The sequence below is a fragment of the Galleria mellonella genome, unplaced genomic scaffold (assembly GCF_026898425.1).
Source record: "Galleria mellonella isolate WM207_F2 unplaced genomic scaffold, CSIRO_AGI_GalMel_v1 utg87, whole genome shotgun sequence".
NCBI classification, from domain to species: Eukaryota; Metazoa; Arthropoda; class Insecta; order Lepidoptera; family Pyralidae; genus Galleria; species Galleria mellonella.
This window is the reverse complement of record NW_026442166.1, coordinates 3,493,082-3,506,111: the sequence shown is the minus strand read 5'-3', so window position 1 is coordinate 3,506,111 and position 13,030 is coordinate 3,493,082. Positions and strand designations below refer to the sequence as shown.

The following is a 13,030-nucleotide window of genomic DNA, read 5'->3' as shown; positions in this document are numbered from 1 at the left end:
ATTACCAATAATGCCAAGTATAAAATAAATAACAAAATTTTGATTTGTCAATAATGTATTCTGCAGATAATTCACACAAATGATACGAAAACAACCAAGCGATATGTCTACCTAACTGCATACATTGCCACCCTATCACGTGCCACACCCCACAATATCCGCCGTAATACTAATGAATTTGCGAGCGACGCCGCGGCACGTGGCATGTATATCGGTGCTCATACAAATATTGGACCAGGCCCCTTATCTGACGGAAACTGGGGATTTTTTATTAATTTATTTGAACAGAGCACTATCGCTAGAGGTTGACTGGTAGGGAATGCTACTAGTATTAAGTCCGCCTTCTGTATCATATTTTATTTTGATCAATAAAGTTATTTAAATAAATAAATAAATAACATATTTATTGATATTTTTTTACGACACAGAGGGCAAACGAGCATGCGGCTCACCTGATGGTAAATAAATACCGCCGCCCATGATCACCCACAACACCAACGGCATTGCAGGTGTGCTGCCGGCTTTTTAAAAAGGAATATGCTCTTTTCTTGAAGGTTATGTTGTCGTATCGGTTCGGAAATACTGCTGCTGGAAGTTGATTCCAAAGAGTGGTTGTGCGTGGGAGAAAGTGCCTTGAGAAACGCACGGTGGCCGACCGCCACTCGTCCAGATGGTTGGGATGAAATTTTAAATGATATGTGAGCTTACATAATTTTATACCCATCTTAATAATATACCCAATGTGAGATTGTTTTCCACAGATAAAAAAAAAACTACTTCAAAACCAGTTTGATTTAATAACTCAACTACTGAAGTGATTTTCTTAAAGTTTCTATGGGACCAATTTGTAAGTATATTTTTTAAATCAAATTATAACTGTCGGAGTTATGAGGTAATAAATAAAAAAAAAACACAACAGAATTGAAAATCTCGTGTTTAAGACGTCTTAATAAGACTAATAGATGCCGAAATAATAATTTTTAGAATTTTTTGTGTGTACCTTTTTATCACGCAAAAACTACTAAACTAATTTAAATAATAAGTTTACTATTGTAATCTTTTGGAGGAAACAATAAAGAGTATCTCTATCTAAATTATAAAATACTTATCTTCTGTAATTATCATTTCAGCCGTTAGATGTACTTTATATTATTCTCAATTTCGTGTATAATATAGTATATGTCATATATGTCTAAGTATACTTGTTATTTATATATATTTATTCGTTTATATATGTAATTTTAGTACGTATGTATATTAATAATTAGTAGTACCGCATTCGAGTATTCTGACACTTCCCTATGGTTGACTGGGAGAGAATGCTTTTAGCATTAAGTCCGCCATGTACACATATTTATATTAATGAATAAATAAATAAAATAAATAAATGCCCATAATAATTCTGTTTGAAATACATTTGCATAATACAAGACGACATATAAAGGCGTGGCCATACTGCCTCCCCTTCATCACTTAAATTCTATACGACACGCCCTTTTATGGAGTGAGACAAAACGACATGACGCTGAAGAGTAAACGAGAGAGAATATTAAATTCGTTTCATTTATTTCAGTTGGCATTTTTACCAGCTACTTTATACGCGTGGATTTCAGAAATAGGTAAGCCAAAGGAATGGACTTTTTATAGATGGCGCATCAAGACAAAACATACACTAGAATTTAAATTAGACCTTCAGGAACAAAACTGTGAAAGTTTAATCAAATTTGGTGTGGAGTATTATTTACGTAATATATACCAGAGGGAGACTGTACAAAAGTCGATTGCTTGGGTACCTCTGTTCCATTCATGTTTCTACCGTGAAGCAGTTGTGTTTGCATGGCTGTGTTTTGGTTTGAAGGGTGGGATATGGTGTGAATTTACTGGGTACAGAGGAATAACACCTGAGTCCTCAGGAATGGCAACGCATGGGGGGTATCATGGGCGAAACATTATACTCTGTTATGTCCATGGTACTGCTCATATCTATAGGCGACGGTTACCACTTTCTATCAGGTAAGCCGTCAATTTGTTTGCCATTCTAAGTTATATAAAAAAAAAGACAAACAGACAGATAGACAGACATAGATTCTGAAGCTTATTTATTTATAGGAACACCAAGAGCATATTGCATTTATAACACATATAACAAACATTAAATACAACACAATATTAATGCATATATTGTCATAGCCGTAGAATACTGACGGATCTTTATATGTAATATTTGTCAGATCCGTCAGTATTCTACGACTATGACGATATATGCCTTTTAAAAGTATTCAGAGCATTTGCTTCAACATACAATATGAAATGTTTTATTTTATTGTTTTAGCATCTATTGTATTGTTTTTTTTTTTTTTAATCAATTTCTTTTTAATTTAGTCTTCAGAAATGGCAACGCACAGAAGTATTATGGGCGAAATAGTATACTCTGTTACATCCATGGTACTGTTCATGTTAATAAGCGACGGTTACCACTTTTCATCAAGTTGCATAAAAAAACAATATCTCTCATGTACTGGCACTATTTCATTATTGTTACTAAAATAAGACGTTACATTCTCTTTAAAGTTTATAATTTACAAAAAATATTTTACTACGTTCACGTTTACTTCGGAAAGTTTAAATGGAAATTTCACATTTCAGGGGGAAGCTGAGAATTATGAGTAGCGGGAACTAGCGGCCCCATTGCTAGCAATAAACCTTGTTAAGCCAATTAAAACAATTTTAGTTTTGTCTAAGTATATTTAATATATTTTCCATAAAAACAAATAATACAAAAAAGAAGGTATCGATTTGTAGCTATTTTAATATAATAACTACTGGTTTAATTTACGTGTAATTCGGTCGAGAAAGCTTGACTACATTCGGGACCCTTAGTCTTGAGTAGCTGTGACACGCGCACAAACCTGAATACGCGTCTTGGCTCGTTGAGCGCGAACTATAGGTGCCGCGAACGCCTACAGCTTGGGTCCCAAATAATACCGAAACTAGTCGAGCTTTCTCGATCAAATAACACATAAGTTAAACAAGCAGTTATTAGATTAAAATATAATGTATATTTACAAAACTTTTGACAATAAATTGTATATATAACTATACTTAAAATGACAGAAATATATTTTTATTATATATATAAATAAATAAAGAAATATTTTCATCATTACCATATATATGAACCCGATCACTTCTGGTATATTACAACATACCACAATACGCTAGTCTGTAGCCAGCTTTATCATATGTATGAACTTCGTGGCTTCTTAGGATATGCTACAATACGTAAAACTACGTTTACTTAATGTATATATATTTTATATATATTTAAAAATCCAATTATTTCTGGTGCGTCATAGCACACCAGTATATTTTCAAACTACTCAAATGTATGATTTAGATAATTTTTGATATGTCGTAATACACTAATGCATTTCTGATTTTATTAAATGTATGAACTCTATGACTTCTAGTACCTTTTGCGCGACACTTTTCGATGCATTAATATATTCCTAATTTTACAAGATGTACCTATGAACTTAATGGCTTCTGGTGTATGAGATTATGTGTATCATTAAATATTAATATTTCTAGCTTAACAATTACGATCATATAATATAATTTATAATATTTAAAAACTTATTTATTTACAAAATCACTGAATACAAAAGATACACAAAAATACAGAGTAAATGCTAAAAAATATTATCTACAACCAACTAATCCAACTTCTGTTTTTTTTTCTCTCTCCTTCTCTCTCTTGTATACTAGGAAAACTGAGTTTTTTGTCGAAATTCCATTTTTTTTCTTTAATCGAAATTAATCGATTACTAACATGATAAATAGTTAAAAAAAAGATCTCAAGTAATGAATTTACTAACAAAAAGTGTTTTATTATAGATTCTAACATAATCTAATGCACTTCTCCCAACAGTCGTCCAATGGACACATCTGTACAGCAATCCATCCCGAATTGTCACATAATCGTCTGGGACATGCCAAAAGCATTGCGACTACAGATTCTTCTTTATACTGTAGTTCTAAGATAACTCTCTTCTAATTCTATTTACTATTATCTTTACCATCAATCTTCTCTTTGCAACTGCCATTTTGATTCTTACTTTCACTGTCTCTGCCGTTCTGAGCTGGTGCTATCATAAGTAAATTATTGCCATTCCGGTCTGCCAAATTTCTGAATGGTATATTTTGTCGCCACCTTGAAGGGAAGTGGTATTGGTTACGTAGAATCTTCAGATGGTCTTTCCCAAAGAAGAATTCACGGCTACCAACGTTCCTCTGGTAACTCCTTCGTATTAAAGAGTCTTCGTTTTCCTCATTACCATATTTTTGGTAATCAGAATTGTCGTGGTATATCTTTGGTTTTGGACAGTCCTCTTCATTGAAATATGGCCTTTTGAGACGGATACGTCTAGAGTGTGGGCTAAGAGGCGATTCGCATTTAATAGCGAGATTCGCTGTGTTCTCTTTGTTCATAGAATGTCCATGATTCTTCTGCCATTCTAAAACTTCGCATAGGAGACCTATGTACCTAAAAAATAAAAACAAATACAAGTATGTATTACCGATGAGCAGCTATGGTTGTATGATATGGCAAGTTGGTATAATCATCATTATCGTATCATCCGTTGACTGTCCACTGCTGAACATAGGCCTTAACCATAAAGAGCATGGGAAGTACTGGCAAAACCGCTCAAATCTACCCGGATTGGTAATCACAGCCTTTGGTGATATTTTTAGAGGAACGCTGCACACCCTCGACCATTAAGTTCTCTTAGTCGCCTCTTACGACACCCACAGGTTTTCTTTTAATTTTTTTTTATGCAACTTAGAATGGCAAACAAGCTGACGGCCCACCTGATGGAAAGTGGTAACCGTCGCCTATAGACATGAGCAGTACCATGGACATAACAGAGTATACTGTTTCGCCCATGATACCTCCATGCGTTGCCATTCCTGAGGACTCTGGTGTTATTCCTCTGTACCCAGTAAATTCACGCTATATCCCACCCTTCAAACTGAAACACAGCCATGCAAACACAACTGCTTCACGGTACAACAGGTAAAGAAGGGGTGGCCCATTCTATGCCGGGCTCACACGGCTAGTATTGAGTAAATATAATATGACAGTGAAATTACAAGGAATGGAGGTGTAACGTCATAGTTTTCCGGCATAATATATAGTACTAGTATAGTTCCAATAAATAAAATAAATGTTAAAAAAAATATCAATATTTCTGATAGATTAATTAAAAAGTGTCCTACTTAACGAACTAAAACGTAAATCATGCAACATTCTCAAAAGCAAAATATGAAGTAGGTTCGAAAATTTTAATGGTAAATTTATTATGGAACCCATTTTGTGATTAACGTTTCTGTTAGCGAATTCGCCTTAAACTTAAGGGAAGGACTTAAAATTTACAAGAACCTAATCCGGCCTGCTGTCTTGTATGGATTGGAATGTTGGCCTGCAAAGGTGACAGTTAAAAGGCGACTGCATGTAACTGAAATACGAATGTTGAGATAAATTTATGGTTCGACAAGAATGAACAAAACTAAGAATAAGTACATCAAAAGAAGTATAAAAGTAAGCGCCAATGACAGAAAAGGAGGATAAAAGGACAGTAAGGAATGGTATGGACATATGATGCGCAGGGATCAGGAGCATGTTTTAAGAAAGATATTAAATATGACTGTGGATAGCTATAAGGCCAGAGGAAGACGTAAAAAGACATGAATGGGTTTTGTAAAAGATGATATAGCAAGAATGGGAGTGATTAGACAGAAATAACTGGAAGTAGAGAAGAAAGGAAGAGAAAAACATATTACGGTGACCCCAAATAATAATTGGGATAATGATAAGAAGATGCACAAAATCAGTCGGAAGCATTGAAAAATGTTAAACTGTTTTTCAAAATGGACAGGTTTCAAAATTGATTTCTCCCTTAGTATCAATCTACACCTTTAGATACCTTATCGCCATCCTCAGGATTTCGTTCTTAGATAGTTTCTTGTCGGGCGGGTGAGTTGGGACTAGTCTTCTCAGTTCAGCAAATGCTCCACTGACATTCTGTTGCCTCCAACGTTCTCGACAGTTGGTAAACAGCTTCCGTGGTGGACGTAGGAGACAGGCGTTCAAAGTTGGTATATCTTCTGCGTTACCCTGTTGTAAAAAGTTTTTATTTCTAGCAACTGTTAAAAGAAACTAGGCCAATTATTCACGACTTTATAATGCGATTACATGTACAATTTTATATCGATTTTTATAATTCTTTTAACAATCGATAGAGTTTATTAGCGTTAATAGATTAGATTTCTCCACAATTTTAGGTAAAAAATGAAAATGCTGAAAATGAAAACACTGTGAAGAATTTTAGGTAATTTCTAGTTCTCTCCTTTTATTTTTAGTTCTCTCCTCTCTGCCTTTCACAGACTTTGTCCACGTGGCCTGGATATATTTATTGACCAGGACAAGTAGTAATCTATCCTTCTCCATTCCAATTACTAACTCTATACAAAGTTATTGACGATAGGTTGATCCGTTGAAGTGACAAGAGGTAAATACACAAATAAACAAACAAATTCAAAAGGATATCTCTCTTTCTCTCTTCTCCCATTTTAAAAAACAACAGTCATAACCAGAAGTCAGTTAATTTAAAGAAATAAATAGCAGTGCTGTACCTGAATGCTCCTCGTTGGTTGCCTGTCATCATCACTGTCCGGCAGGCAGAGATCATCGCTCAGCATTTCACTATCAGGCTCCTCATCAGAACAGGAGTCCTGGTCTGACGCCATCGATGTTATGTATACTGAAATCAAAATTATTTATGTCATTTCTCATTTTTTAGGGTTCCGTACCTCCAAAGGAAAAAGCAGAATTCTTATAGGATCACTTCTTTGTCCGTCCATCCGTCCGTCCGTCTGTTTGTCAAGACCCTTTTTTTTAGGTACGCGTGGAATCAAGTTGAAATTAATATCATATACTTAGGTCAGCGATTTCTTAAAGCAGTGAAAAAAATCAAGCATCTAAATCGACGCAATCAAAAGATACTGCCGTTTATGTACCATTTATGTCGCATATTTTGACATTCTCAAAGGGAATCAAAACCTATAGTTCCCGTTGAGCTAGAATTATGAAATTTCGCAAGAAGTAATCTCATGAAACACAAGTAAAGGAAAAAAGTCCAGAAATGGTAAATTTGTAGTTATTTCACGAATAAAAAATTAAACCTGTTGATTTTGTACGGAACCCTCGCTGCGCGAGTCCGACTTTTAGATAATGGCAAACAAGCCACTCGATGAAATGCGGTAACCGTCGTCTATAGACATGAACAATACCATGAACATAACAGACCGCAACTACTGGCAAAACCCCACAATAGGAGCCCCATTGCTACAGGTCGACGTCCACACGATTCCGCCTGGAAACCATCGTGGTGAATTCATGTAGAATTCATCACGATGGGCTAACTGACCTGCTTTCATCCTCACCTATCATCTATCACTGGTACTCCGCCAGCGTATACCGATAGCGCAGGCGGGGTTACCCTTCCGTTATCATCCCTAAAAACCCCAATAGGGGAGGCCTATGTTCAGCAGTGGACAGTTAATGTCTGATGCGATGATGATGAGTATGTAAGTATGTAAATCATTACACTGGCTTGATTTTTACCAATTTTTTTTTATTTCTCAACAAAATAAACATTTATATTGTATCATTACTGAAATAAAATGAACTATAGTTGACCAACAGGATATATTTATCAGCGGATGTCGCTATATTTAGCATAAGGACTCATTAACTTCATTGTTGTTGCATTTTAATTTCAAATGTGTGTATTTGTTTTATTAATAACTAGTGACTTACATAGCATATAGGTAATGTTATAATATACTAGGAATAGCCGATTTCACTAGATCCAAGATTTACTGTTTACTGACGAAACCAGAGGGAGACATTGTACAAACGTTGTTTGCTTGGACACCTCTGTCCCATTCGTGTTTCTACCGTGAAGCAGTTGTGCTTGCATCGCTGTGTTTCGTTTTGAAGGGTGAAATATAGCGTGAATTTACAGGGTACAGAGGAATAACACCTGAGTCCTCAGGAATGGCAACGCATGGGGGACAACAACAACTTGTTAGGAAGAGTGGGCTTATCTCTAAAAGAGATCTCTTCCAACTAACCCAATGCAGTTGGGAGGAAAGAGATTGTTAGCAATAGAGTTTGACAGCCCCATTGCTAGCAATATATATATTAGGTCGACCTCCACGTGGTTCTCCCTGGTAACCACCATGAACAATTCTTGTTGATTTGGCACGATGGGCTAAAAACCAGGGGGTCTACCATGAAAAGAAATTCCGAAGTTTCGGACTCAATTTCGTGTTTTTGTTCACACCTAAATCGGCCCAGTAAATGGAGCTTTACATTTCGTTCGTCATAAATCCTACCATAAAAATCCAAAGGAACGATATTTTAGTATTTTTAAACAGCATGTAATAAGTCATTTTAACATCAAACTTGTGTTTCGTTCGGCCTCGAAATTTCGGAAAGCATTTCATGGTAGACCCTCTGCTTTATCCTCACCTATCATCCTTCACTGGTGGCCCGCCGGTGTATACCGATAGCGCGGGTGGCGTCAACATTCCCTTATCATTCATAAAAAAAAAACCCAATGCAGTTAGAAAGGAAATAATTAACGGATAATCTAGTACAGGAAAGATACAAAAAAAAGGACTTAGCGTAAATACAAAGTAAATAAAATACAAATTTAATATATTTCAATCGAGAATGTCTACAATTGATTTTGCTCTGCAAGAAGTACAGTTTTATGTCTCGTATATAAAAAAAAAAGAAATTGCAGCTACAAAAATATATGTGGAGTAAACAACATTAAACTATGTCGATTGTAAAAAAAATAATCAAAATCGGTTCAGAATTGGTTGATATCATGTAACATATATGTTACGTACACAAGTATATTTACCATGGAATTATGAAATAATGTAAGGTTTCTCTTAAACATTTTTTTTTCATTTATGAATTACAATGAAATTATCTTACAATGAATATGATTGTAAGCGGGTTTGACAGCACTTATATTGGTCACTGTAGTGGGATCTCAAATGGGACGCTTCAGCGGTGACCAAATTTGTTTATGGTATCTTTTTTCTTTTATTTCTTGATTCCATTGTAAGATGTCAACCAATATTAGGCTAAGAAAATGTTATTAGCAAATAGGGCTCTTGTAGCCTATAATAATAAAGCTTATTATTATTATTACTAACCGTTACTCCCAGATATATCCGTAATGGTTGGCATAAAAACACAGTCACAGAATAACACTTCACACTATCAAATGAAATTTGAATTTGGAACAAGGAATGCAGGAGATGATACGTCCTCCACTGCTGAAATACGACTGAGGAAAAAATTGCTTTTTTTATTTAAATTTCGAAGGGTGTGAACTGAACTGCACTCTGATTGGTTAACAGGAATAATAACAACCACCAATGACGTTAGAGGGCGGAGTGAGATCCCTCTTTTGTTCCATTTACAAATTGATGAGATTTCTCGTAAACAGACGTAGTAATAAGATAGATTATCCATATGCCATTATTAAATAGTTTTTACCAGCTACGTTCTTCGCATGACTGTGGGATCTGTTGATTAACCCTAATAAAAAAATAAACTATGACCTTCTTCATTCTAAACACTAAACCTTTTATTTATAAAAAAACTTCAAACTTGTCATAAACCAATTTTTTTATGCAACTTAGAATGACAAACAAACTGACGGCCCACCTGATGGAAAGTGGTAACCGTCGCCTATAGACATGAGCAGTACCATGGACATAACAGAGTATACTGTTTCGCCCATTATACCCCCATGCGTTACCATTCCTGAGGACTCAGGTGTTATTCCTCTGTACTCTGTAAATTTTCGCCATATCCCAACCCTTCAAACCGGGGGGGGAAAGGAATTGTTAATAATGGAGACTGAGAATCCCGTTGCTAGCAATTTTGGGTATATACCAGGCCGACCTCCTCGCGGTTCTCCCTAGAAACTATCATGGTTAATTCCTGATGAATTCATCATGATGGGCTAACTGGCCTGTTTTCATTCTCATCTATCACCCTTCACTGGTGCTCCGCCAGCGTATCCCGTTAGCGCAGGCGGGGTTACCCTACCATTTTCACCCATTGAAAAAAACCCTTCAAACCGAAACACAGCCATGCAAACACAACTGCTTCAAGATAGAAACACAAATGGGACAGAGGTAGCCAAGCAATCGACTTTTGTATAAAGTCTCCCTGTGGTATAAGTATTCCTATTTACGCATACACAAATGAATCATGAAACCTAAGTGTAGTCTATGATAGAAATTCACTCACACAAAATTTGGTTTGGTTTTTAAAGAAACGTCTCTATTTAAACGAACTTATGTTATCTTTATAAAACACTTTACTCAATGAATTCCAAATAGACAGTCAGACGGGTTTATTATTACTATAGATAATTATTATAATGAGACTGATGGAAGATAAGCAGTGTTGATATAACTGTCGTACCGTTCGCGCGCTTTTATTTATCGACATTATTTATAAATCAAACACGACATCCCTACAATCTACGTTCGAACATTTAAATTTAAATTTAGAATTTTTTTTTCGTATTTATAGTCGTTTCTTAATTGTGTATTTATAACTGTACAATTTGAGGCCCAAGTCCTAATAACATGTGATAAAATTAAAAACAATTCCATTGTGTTAAATCTGTCAGTTTGCCAAAGTGATTTTTAATTTAGTCGAATATTACAACGAAACGTGTTTTTGTTTATAAATAACGTATTTACTTAATGTAAGTATGTTTTTGTTAATATTCAATTAATATTATGATAAATTGCTATGCTGCATATTTTTTTTTTATAATTATTATTCTATTACAAATCTTACACAATGTGATGGCTTAACAACTAGAACATATTAAAACTTAAGATCAGACATGAAAAATGAAAAAAAAAATTAAAAAATTCAGTAGTTAACATATTCTTTGAAACAAATAATTGATAATAGCTACTTAGCAAAGTTAGTTTTTTACATCAAAATAGACGGATTTAATTACGAGTTCATAGTGAAGCAAATTTCAAAGGAATTATAAATTTGTCAATATTTTTTATAAATAGATTGATAGATAGATACTCTTCATTGTTGGTAAACTTATTATAAATATAAATATTTACAAAAAATAATCACAATGAGAAAACAATAGGTGACCTTATCGCTAAGAGCGATCTCTTCCAGGCAACCTTTGGATGGAGAGGAGTAATTATAAACAGTTTGATCGAAGGCACGATGAAATTCTATTATTATTAAAATATAGAGATGTGATACATGTAATAATGTATATATATATATATATATATATATATATATATATATATATATATATACACAAATTATTTATATGACGCCCATTAAAATTCCTTTTGCAAGCAATGGGGATAGATTCAATCCAGTGTTGGTTCATATATCTATATTAATTTAATTATAGAAGCTTCCATTTACAGAATAAAAAGTATTTACATTGTGAAGAAAAATCTTTACTAACATTATAAATGTGAAAGCGAGTTTGTTTGTTTGTTACCTTATAACGACTTAACGAGAAGTACATAAACTCTTTTTTGTGTCGGTCGGTAAACATGTCCTATAAAATGGTCTTTCAATAATGAACACACGATCTCACGTTCTAAATTTAAATATTTTCATACTACATACATAATGTTCGTCAGTATTAAAAATCTATTAAGCATCAAAATAAATAATTAACTATACTGGTGCTCCAAATTCGACTATATATAATATAATATATGTTATATATTATATAAAATAAATTTATTATGGTCATGTTTGACATTAAGTAAGACTATAGACAAATAATATTAAAGATAAAAAAGATTAATCTAAAATTAATTCTCCATTTGACCACAGACTCGAACAATAAACAAAAGAGTGCGTATGTATATATGCGTGTGTGTATCAAATTCATAGTAGTGTGTGTAATTTTTTTTTTTGTCGATTTAATGTATTTTTATTTATACATTGATTTAACTTATACATAAGTTAAAAAAAATTAGCATTCTGCACTCCTTCTCTAAATAAACTATAAGTATGCAAAATTTCGTACTTCACCGTCCGCGCATTTTTCGTAAATAGGGGTTTTTTTTATACAACTTAGAATGGCAAACAAGCTGACGGGCCACCTGATGGAAAGTGGTAACCGTCGCCTATAGACATGAGCAGTACCATGGACATAACAGAGTATACTGTTTCGCCCATGATACCCCCATGCGTTGCCATTCCTGAGGACTCAGGTGTTATTCCTCTGTACCCAGTAAATTCACGCCATATCCCACCCTTCAGACCGAAACACAGCCATGCAAACACAACTGCTTTACGGTTGAAACACGAATGGGACAGAGGTACCTAAGCAATCGACTTTTGTACAAAGTCTCCCTCTGGTTTGGTACAAAGTTTTAACTTCACCTATTATTATATAGGTTATATATTGCCACAAATAACATTTTAATGTTTACTACTTAAATGTGTTTACTAATAAACATAGATTAGTTAATGATTTTACTATAAACTGCCCGGCTTAACACGAGTAAGTAGGTGGAAAGATAAACCAAAATACAGGCCACATTAAGCTTTTAAAATAAGGTTATTTTAGAAAGCTATGGAGTAGATCTTTACAGCTTTCTATAAATAAATTAATTTTTAATACTGATTAAGTATTTTTTGACCATAAAGTCCCGGCATAGAATAGACCGGGGTGGCCTATTCCATTCCCGTGTCGTAGAGGCGACTAAGAGAGGGCGAGGGATGGGCAGCAGCGTTCCTCTTAAAACATCTGTAAAGACTGACTGCGGTTGCCAATTCGCCTGCCATGCGTGGCAACTATTGGCAGTAGACAGTTAAAGGCTGATGTGATGATGATGATTATGTATACGAATA

The 13,030-nt window shown here is 34.4% G+C and overlaps 2 protein-coding genes across 3 annotated transcripts in view; one reads left to right on the top strand and one right to left on the bottom strand.

Annotated features, from left to right (window-relative positions):
• Positions 1-2,725: 2,725 nt before the first annotated feature.
• On the bottom strand, positions 2,726-9,454 carry LOC113515283 (uncharacterized). 2 transcript variants are annotated; one of them, XM_026899449.3, is made up of 4 exons: positions 9,301-9,454; positions 6,697-6,824; positions 5,988-6,178; positions 2,726-4,546 (listed from the first exon to the last, which is right to left on the bottom strand). In XM_026899449.3, the coding sequence occupies exons 1-4, from the start codon at positions 9,332-9,334 to the stop codon at positions 4,060-4,062; spliced, it is 840 nt and encodes a 279-aa protein (XP_026755250.1). In that variant the 5' UTR covers positions 9,335-9,454; the 3' UTR covers positions 2,726-4,059. The 2 variants fall into 2 exon arrangements, with proteins under 2 accessions (XP_026755250.1, XP_031767150.1); XM_031911290.2 differs by lacking the exon at positions 9,301-9,454 and adding an exon at positions 7,688-7,734.
• A 1,106-nt stretch (positions 9,455-10,560) lies between these two features.
• Positions 10,561-13,030, top strand: part of LOC113510992 (uncharacterized) — a 35,397-nt gene continuing 32,927 nt past the window's right edge. Inside the window, exon 1 of the mRNA XM_052902109.1 lies at positions 10,561-10,874. The gene's annotated coding sequence lies outside the window, so the exon portion shown is untranslated. The remainder of the gene's footprint in view (positions 10,875-13,030) is intronic.